General features: G+C 36.8%; 1 protein-coding gene across 1 annotated transcript in view; it reads right to left on the bottom strand.

The window, feature by feature from the left end:
- Positions 1–72: 72 nt before the first annotated feature.
- The window catches only part of TBPL1 (TATA-box binding protein like 1), a 38,121-nt gene continuing 28,484 nt past the window's right edge, over positions 73–9,709 (bottom strand). Inside the window, exons 3-7 of the mRNA XM_049788033.1 lie at positions 8,353–8,435; positions 7,948–8,011; positions 5,691–5,794; positions 5,509–5,603; positions 73–2,192 (exon numbers count right to left, since the gene is read on the bottom strand). Of these exons, the coding sequence (XP_049643990.1) occupies positions 2,113–2,192; positions 5,509–5,603; positions 5,691–5,794; positions 7,948–8,011; positions 8,353–8,435 (426 nt within the window). The 3' untranslated portion in view covers positions 73–2,112. The remainder of the gene's footprint in view (positions 2,193–5,508; positions 5,604–5,690; positions 5,795–7,947; positions 8,012–8,352; positions 8,436–9,709) is intronic.

Below are 9,709 nucleotides of genomic sequence, written 5' to 3'. Positions count from 1 at the left end.
GTCAAGCTAATTTCACCCAATATGTTCCAATGTTCTCATTTTCAAAAATAAAGGAGATGCTTATAATTTACATTATATATTCAGTTTTTATTTATAAAAAATTTACAGCACTTGTGAAAAGCCAGCAGAAAACACAAGATACACTCATTTCTTACCAGCTTTGTTAAAAGTTTAGTGACACTTTGCCAGCAGATGCTCACGTTGCAGTCTTGGAACCAGACTGGCCAGATTGTCTGTCCTCCTCTTCTGAGAAAACATGGCAATATGCTTACTAATCTACTCAGTCTTCAAATCACTGAAATACTGAAAATATTAAATCTAGACTTGCACACTGGCCACATGTAATTGTATTTGCCTGCCTTTCTGGGTGGTAGTGAACATTAAATAGGAAAACCACGTAGACGATCTCTAAACTTTGAAAATCGTTAGTCTACCCAGACCAGGTTTCCTTCTCTGTATTTGATGAAGTTGCCTATTCTACTGGGTCTTAAACTAAAGCAAATAAAACACAAACGTTAAAAGAAAAACTGAAAATCACAATTAAGTCTTTCACAAGAAAGAAAATACAAAAACTCGCATTTGCTCCCTACTTTTGAGGGAGTGAAAAGCAGGGCCAGGAAAGGCATCAAAACGAAACAAACATAAAAGAGTACATGTATTGTTCAGTGCAATGTTGAGATTAGGTTTTCCAAGGAAAACATACAAGAACATGGAGGTTACGATGTTGCAATTTTCCACAAAGGTTTCAAAACATTTTGGAAAAATTCAGGATTTGATCGTGTTGAAACATATTCTAGGTTTCTGCTGAAAAGCTAATCCAATTCTCCACTCAGCTTTATTTCTAGGTGAAATCATCACTGGTTATAATAAACTCCGAGCCAGAGCACACCACAGCTTCCTTCTGTTTCACCATTCCAGGTCTCATGGGTGAGCCAGACAGTTTCACAAATGCATATTTATTATGACTCTCAGAGTAGCAATCCAAGAATCTGTCTAGTCACTCTTCAGCTCCATTAAATAAGACACAGCTAGGGGAAAGACATATCTTGTACAATGGCTTTCAAGTTCAAAGTGAACTATATAATAATTACACTGTGGCACAGAGGCAGCTTGTGGGCACTTCTAGTTCAAACAGCAAATGTATCATTTTCTGACAAGACTCTTAGTTCAGCCTTGAGCACCAATCTTCTCAGATTATTAACTTTCCTACAGAGTTGAGTCTTTCCAGAATTAAAGGTACAAATGAGGTACAACCCATCACGGCTTCTTTCTCACATCCATTTTGTAGGCAAGAGTTTTTCTCTTTTTAAAACTACAATTTTGCAACTTCAAAAGATATTTAACATTTCTATCATATTAAATTAGTAACATAAAACATTATGCTTATTCTATAAAGTCCTACTGCAGTTCTCTAAAATTTATGTACATGTTTTATTTCTAATCTGCAAGAAAAAATTCCTATTTGATATTTGGTAACAGAGCATTAAAAGATACTATACACATGGAGCATATATATATATATATATTTACAAAATACACTTCAAAAAAAGAAGCCCACACAATTCAGCAAAAATCGAAGCTTGCATAGATTAAAAAAAGAACCATGAATACAATTTTTGTTAAAATAGAAAATGGGGACTAAAAGTTAGAGAATGGATATGAAGAGAGATCTTTTCCAAACTTTTATTTGTGCACATTCAATTGAAAAAGATAACTTTTACAGGTTCTTTGGTGCCCATATTCAGCATACAAAAATGTAAAAGACTATTCACAAATAAAACACATTAGCTCAAACTGGAAAAAATAACAACAACGAAAACAATTCAAGGTAGTGCACACTGTGACAGCTCTGCTTTTAGGGACATGAGTATTACTGCGAAAATAAATAGAATGTCCTTTTGTAAAAGCAGCAATGCCATGTCTTGTAAACTTCCTTTTTATATTACAGCAAAGTTTGAAATAAAATCCAGAGGGACTGGAGCTTACACTGTACCCACGAATGAATAAAAGAGTCTATTTTCTCAATTACTGTTGGTCCAGTTTTCCTTTTGAGTCCAATGTGCAGCAGGTTTTAAAAGGTGCTCAGTTAGGGATTCTAACCAATGAAGTGAATTATAAAATTTCTTTCCTGCTTTCAAACACAAATGGGTAAATTTGTTCCACAGCGGTAGCAACAGCCTTTACATTGGGCCCTGTAACAAATGCAAGAGGACGGGGTGAGAAGAGAACACCAAGAAAAAGTTTATTTCAGAATCGAAAATTAATAGGTCATTCAGAATATCATAGAATATATATATACATATATAAGTATATTTAAAAGTATATAATTAGACTCATTTGGTTACCATTATGAAAAAAAGCTTATATTAAAAAACGGGATACAATCAAAAGCCCTATAATATTCTTATTAAAGGAATGACAAATGAGACTAGACAACTATTAATTCATTATCTCTTTGGACCCATGGCTGGCTTTCTACAGAAACTCCCAAGAATCTGAGAAATCAACATAACGAAACAGCTGCTCCCAGAACACAATTTCAACTAAGTGTCCCCACAGATCACCACCTGGTACTCACAAATTCCCAGCAATCCCATATTCAGGCCCTTTTACCGGGGAAGCTTAGTCAGTTAATACACGAAAGGAAAACAACCCTCCTGTACACATGCCCAACTAAAGCAATTTCCTCCCCTCTGTACCCAGAGATGCTCAGGGTAACTTAGTCCTGACTACACTTAATCACTACTGGCGGTGTTGGGAGGACCATATGGGATGCTGGGGATTGAGCCTGGGTCGTCATCATTGTGCAAGGCAAGATCCCACCCTCTCTCTCTCCAGTCCCAAGGGCACTAATCTCTTAAGATATACTGGTCTGCTCTTTCCTTCCTTTACCTTATCTGCATTGTACCATGTTTTGCTCAAAGGAACCACTCAGTACAAACTGCTAACACTGATATATGTTACATAATAACATATAACTTATAAAATGCATGCTACTTAGCCAAGTCAACTCTCTTCAGTTCATCGCCGTGTTATCTGTTATTTAATAAATAGAGTACGTATATATGAACATATATTGATTTATTTTCTATTTAGTAGGAATATATCAATAGACTTTGGGACCTTTCAGAAGTCTGGATTCCATAATGTAGAAGCAGACAGTGGAAAGAAGGAATAAGACTTGTTTCCATCACTACATTTTTAAGATTCACTCATGACTCTAAGGATGTTAAAACCCCCCATAGGATGAGTCACAGTTCAAGCTTATCTGTTGAGGGTCTAGACTAGAGCATAAAATAAATTTACCCCTAAAGTAAAAAAATCAAGTATGCTAAAGAGCTCTTCTAAGATCAATTTTGCCTGTGGATGAACTTGTCACCCCTGTATGATTTATTTATTTTGACAAGAAGGGGTCTGAGTTATACCCAGCAGTGCTCAGGGTTATTCCTAGTTCTGTGCTCGAGTGATCCCAGGCAGTGCTTAGGAGACCCATATCAGGTGCCAAGTATTTGTAACTGAGGTTGATTGGCCTCATTAAAGATAAAGTGTCTTACAACCTGAATGATCTCTCTGGCCCCTGTATAATTTATAATTATAATAACTTTAAAAATCATCTTGTATTTGGAGATCTCCTTTGGTATTTCTATCTCACCTTTCAAATATACCTTCTCTAAATACTTAAAAGACCCAGATTTACAATAAAGTCACATAAAACATAATGCCAATCTAGAGCTCCAGCAATAGCATAGAGGGGAAGGTGCTTGCTTTGCATACTGCCAACATGATCTCAATCTCAGGATACCATGTGGTCTCCAGCATTCACCAAGAGTGAATCATGAGTGAGGGCAGAGCTAGGAATAAGTCCTGAGCACAATTAGGTACAGCTCCAAAATAAAAGACATACTAATAATCTTTTAATTTTTTTAATTTTTATTTATTTATTTTTTGTTAATTTTTTTGGGTCACACCCGGCAGCACTCAGGGGTTACTCCTGGCTCTACACTCAGACATCGCTCCTGGCAGGCTCGGGGGACCATCTGGGATGCCGGGATTCGAACCACGCCTCATTTCATGCCATCTCTCCGGCCCCATACTAATAATCTTAATTAAATATTCTGCAAAGCAAAACCTCTAATGAAGTTATTAATAAAATGGACTATCAGTATTTTATTTTGGGGGGACCACAGCCAGTCGCACTCGGGGGGTTGTTCCCGATTTTGCATTCAGAAAGTACTTCTGGCAGGATCGGGGGACCATATAAGATGACGAGGATCAACCCAAGTCAGCCAAAGTGTAAGGCCAACGCCCTACCTCCTTGCTGTCTCCTGTTTCCAGCATTTTAAATGAAGAATTAAATGAATTAAAAAAAAAAAAATCACATTGTGAAACTATATGCTACTATTGCTTTTTTGTTTTTGGCTGTTTTGGAACCACATATGGCGATAAAAAGGGGTTACATCTGGCTCGTGCTCAGGAATCATTCTTGTCTGTGCTCAGGCTGTGCCTAACAATTAGTCTGTTGGGGACTGAACCTGGGTTGGCTGCATGCAAGGCAATTGTCTTGCCCACTGTACTATGTCTCTAACTGTTCCCTTTATACAAAATAGAATATCCTTTATAGCATTCAACTGGTTATTAAAATGCCATATTAAAACACTAGACTACCACAAAGCAATAAGAAACAACAACCTACAAGAAACAGAAGTATAAATGTAAATAAATTACATGATGAGGAGGAGGGCTGGAAAGGGAGCGCAGTGCCACAGTGTATACTATGCTTAAGAGAGGTTCCAAGTTCAATACTCAGTACCACATAATCCTCTCTACCTTGCTGGGTGTGGCTCTCGATAGCTCCTGAGCGTCCCAAAAGCCAGGAAAAATATTACCTGAAGTGGCCTCTGAGCCTCCTACTAATGTGAGAATTTTTTAAATAATATAAAAAAGCAGATAAGGGGCCAGAGAGATAGTACAGCAGGTAGATTGCTTGCCTTGAATGCAGCCAACCCGGGTTTGATACCCTAGCATTCCTTATGGTCTCTTGAGCACCACCATGAGTGATTCCCGAGTGCGGAGTCAGGATAATCCCTTAGCGTTGCTGCGTGTTCCCCCCCAAAAACAAAAAACCAAAACACAAACAACCTCTCCCACAAAAAAGCAGACAAAACAATCTATAGTTTTCCTTAAAAAGAGGAAATAACTGGGCCCGGAGAGATAGCACAGCGGCATTTGCCTTGCAAGCAGCCGATCCAGGACCAAAGGTGGTTGGTTCGAATCCGGGTGTCCCATAGGGTCCCCCGTGCCTGCCAGGAGCTATTTCTGAGCAGACAGCCAGGAGTAACCCCTGAGCACCGCCGGGTGTGGCCCAAAAACCAAAATCCAAAAAAAAAAAAAAAAAAAAGAGAAAATAACTGAAAAGAGCAAATCAACTTTATTTCTTTATTTCTATGAAACTTTTCTTATCTCATTCTACTCATATCAGAGAGCTTGGTTTTAATACTGAAAAAATACCTGTTACTGTGATACTTCCTGTTGAAAAAATCTGTAACGTAGCTCTTAGAGACTTTATTCGATAGCACACAGCAGGATGAAGTTCAGGTTCATAACTATGCCAAAAAAAAAGTCACAATTAATAAAATTACATGTAACCTGATAAGTAATTTCAAATTTGAAGTTATTCTTCAAACACCTACCTGGCATGAGGTCTATTGTTTTTTGTGAATTCTGGCAAACGGATTTCAAATGGCATGTTACACACTGCCAAAACATTTACAACTTTAAAATCTGTAAAGATTACCTTTGGAAAAGAAATAAAACTCAATAAATTACTTCAGAAAATAAGTCTATTTAGCAGGGCAATTTTTAATAACTAATTTTAATCTTAACACAGAAACACATTAATAATTTAAAAAAACAGCAAAATATTTTTAAAGTTTTCATCTTCAATGAAATGACAGGAAATAACTTACATTTCCATGATTTAAAATGTAAAAAATTATCAAGAACTACTTACTGTCATAACGAAGGTGGAGAATCTACAAAAAGTCATTAAAAGTAAAACCTGAGATGCTGCAGAGAGGTTATGGGATCATGAAGCTTGCCTTATAGGAGGCAAATTAGATGTGATCCTCATTAGCATTGGTGCAGCTCTGGAGGTCCCAGAGCATCTCTGCGACTGCAGGGCTAAGAAGTACCACATCCTTGAGCCCTGGCATCAATGCATTGAACGACTCCGCCAACTAGCCAAACACTGCTAGGTGGGGCCCTACACCTCCTAAACAAAGTCTGGGAACTTGTATATTTTCAGTCTTTTGATTCTATTTTTCCTTTTGTAAAAACTTCGTGTGGACACAAAGAACTCCCCCAAACAGGTTGTCAATAAGGAGATCTTTCAAAGGGGTAGCAAGTAGATTGGTACAGGCATGTTCTAAAATGAACTGGGCTTCAATCTCATTAAAAGTTATAACTTAACAAAGGCCTGTGGGTCATGTTATAACTTGTGTATTACTTGTAAAGATGTATGAAGAAAATTATTAAAAAAAAAAAACAACAACTTTGTGTGGATATTTAAGTTACTAGGATAGGAGAGACTAGTGAGGAAGAAAATTAAAGTAGAGACGTAAAGCAAACAAAGTAAAATAATCGTGAAAGTTGTCACTTAAATGAACAGGAATAAACAGGGAGCTTCCAAAGTTTTTATTTCCTTAGATGCATTAAAGTAAAATAACATTTCTGTGAATTTAATTAGAGATTTGTATTCTTTGGAGAGAAAACATGAAGGTCTATCATTCTAGGTCACAAAACTTTTTTTTTTAGCTAGTGCTTCTTTCATGTTTTTTATGTTGTGGCTGGAGAGAATACTGCACTTAAGGCACTTGTTCTGCAGGTGGCCAACTTGGCATCGCTTTCCAGCACCATATATGGTCTGCTAAGCACTTCCTGGAGTGCATAGCCAGAAGACAGCCTCCCCAAATAGCTCCTCTGAATGTGGTTCAAAAACAATGATAAAAACAAACAAACAAAAACAACAATAAAATATTATCAACAAAACCCAACTATTCCAAATCCCCCCATCCCCATTCTTGATATGCCAAGAATGTCCAATACAATTAATATTTATATATATTAATTATGCTACTTCTGCCAGTGGTTTATCTCCTGATATTCCAAAGCTTTTATGAGACCACAATCGATCTACATAATCTGTCTTCCAAGTAAGTACCTGCACAAAGCTTGAAGAGACTGATGCAATTGTGGAAAGGGGAGTAACAGAAAATGTGGCTCCCTAGACCATCCTTCTCTCCAAGTCCTGCTGCCCTCTCACCCCCATGCTTCAAGGTTTCCTGGCACTCAGATATCAGAGAAGTAACCAGAAATTCTGAAAACTGACTTTGCATTACTGACCTATCCACATTCCTTAAAGCCTGGGTCCACCTGTTGGGACTACGACTCATCTCTATCTTTCTTTCATTTACTCATTATTTTTAATGGGCAAGTATATAATGTGTATAAAACTTATGTCTCTACAAAATCAGAGGTGATCAAGTCAACCTGGCAGCGACCATCATGGACGAGAGTCTCCTCATTCCATGTGTAAAAATCAACAGAGTCCTTCAGGTTTCTGCTTCTCAGCCCAACATACCCTCCTGAGATAATTTAAATAATCCATTTTTTTTACTTTTGAAAAGTACCAAAGGAAAAAATGTAAAGAAGTAAAAAAGCTCTTAGGATGTGAGAAAACAAATGTCTGTGGGGAAGGATCTAGAAATAAAGACCCACTACAGATACCCATCTGGGCAAGTTTTTGCTATTGTATTTTTAAGTCAAATAATCATACCAAAAACAACTCTAGAAAAATGTCAAGACCTTATGAAGTTAATTTTTATAGGCTTTTAATAAAACAGTTTACAAAATAACTTTTTCACATATTGTGAGCTTAGGTACTTTTACCTGGAAACCTAGCTTTTGCAGACTGCGAGCTAAACGTCTGGCACCAAATTTAGCTTCTTCTTCACTATGGTTTTAAAGAAAGAAAAAGATAATCAGTTTCATAGAAATAATTGAGGACTGTGAAAAAGTCTTCACAAAGGGACAGAGCAATAGTATAGTGAGTAGGGCATTTGCTTTGCAATGTGGTTGACCCGAGTTCCATCCCCAGCATCCCATGCGGCCACCCAAGCACCGCCATAGTGATCCCCAAGCAGTCTCAGGAATAACCCCGAAGCATTGTTAAGTATGACCCAACACCCTTCTCCCAGTCCCCAAAAAGAAATCTATATATAATTTGCTTTTACATTCAAGGAAATATCAATGTAAGAGAAAATTTAAAAATAAAAGCCTCAGACTAACACTTACCTTGTTGCTCCAGTGCAAATAATTTTTCCTGAGGACCAAATTGTAGCAGTAATTCTAGGTTTCCTAAGCTTCATTAATACTTTCTGAAAAAAAAATAAAAATAAAAACAAAAATCTTGATTACATAAATATACCACACCTGGTTTTAAAGCTCTATGCAGCCAGGATTACCAAGACTCAACCATTCTCCAAGTCACCCATTCTAAAAGATAGACATATATTAAAAAGATACAAAGAACTTATTCCAACAAGACATATATAAGTGAAACTGTACTCTAAATATTTCAACTCTCATTCCAATTAGATCACATGCCAAAATTTGCAGTATGTATGAATTCTCAAACAGCCCAAAGTTCATGTTTTTAGAGCACTGTCGTCACTGTCACTTTTATTTATACCATTCAGTCATGGTATAAATAGTCATGGTATAAAACTCATGACTTTTGTCAGGTCTCTTATCTGAGCCGGCCTCCATAAACAGGTCTTTCTTGATTATTCCATCCAAACCAGTCTTCCGTCATAGTTTTCAACTCCAAATTCTACTTATTCACGATATTCATCACTCACTACATTCTATTGTGTATTGTAGTTAAGAAGTTTTATTATGTATTCAAGTTCAATATGCAAATCTTGAATGAAAAATACGAGCTAAAGATGTAACAGTACATCTTTATTCCTTTATAGAAAAACAGTTAAAACAGACTGAATAAATCTGCCAATGGACTAAAGACTCAAGGACTAAAACTCAAGATAATATATGAATTTAAATTTTCATTGTAACTTTTTATTTATAAAAATATAGCCTCATGGGGCCGGAGAGGTAGCACTAGAGGTAAGGTGTCTGCCTTGCAAGCGCTAGCCAAGGATGGACACGGTTCGATCCCCCGGCGTCCCATATGGTCCCCCCAAGCCAGGGGCGATTTCTGAGCGCTTAGCCAGGAGTAACCCCTGAGCATCAAATGGGTGTGGTCCAAAAAATGGAAAAAAATATATATATAGCCTCTAAGTTTAAGGAAGGTGTGTACAGAATAGATGAAAACATAACCAGATCTTTTTCTGTAAAACTTTGTTAAAAGTTTCTCTTTGCTGTCATATTCCACATTATCAAAGTTTGAAAATGATTAATATGCCTCTAGAGAATTTACCAAGCATCAAAAATAAAATCTGAGTTAAAAAATTTCATATACACAATGGAGAAACACTGGACTGTTTACTCTACATTTAATAATCATTCATTACTTGCTGGTCCATCAATATAACCCATATTTCCTGGTATATGGAAATGCTAAGTTTTCAAAGCCATTTTAGGAAGTTGTTTCAAAACTTCTCAGTAGCTCATTCCCTTTTAAGAAAAAAAT

Source organism: Suncus etruscus, chromosome 15, assembly GCF_024139225.1.
Source record: "Suncus etruscus isolate mSunEtr1 chromosome 15, mSunEtr1.pri.cur, whole genome shotgun sequence".
NCBI lineage: Eukaryota > Metazoa > Chordata > Mammalia > Eulipotyphla > Soricidae > Suncus > Suncus etruscus.
Note: the sequence above shows the minus strand (reverse complement) of the source record. Positions and strands in the feature narration are given on the sequence as shown.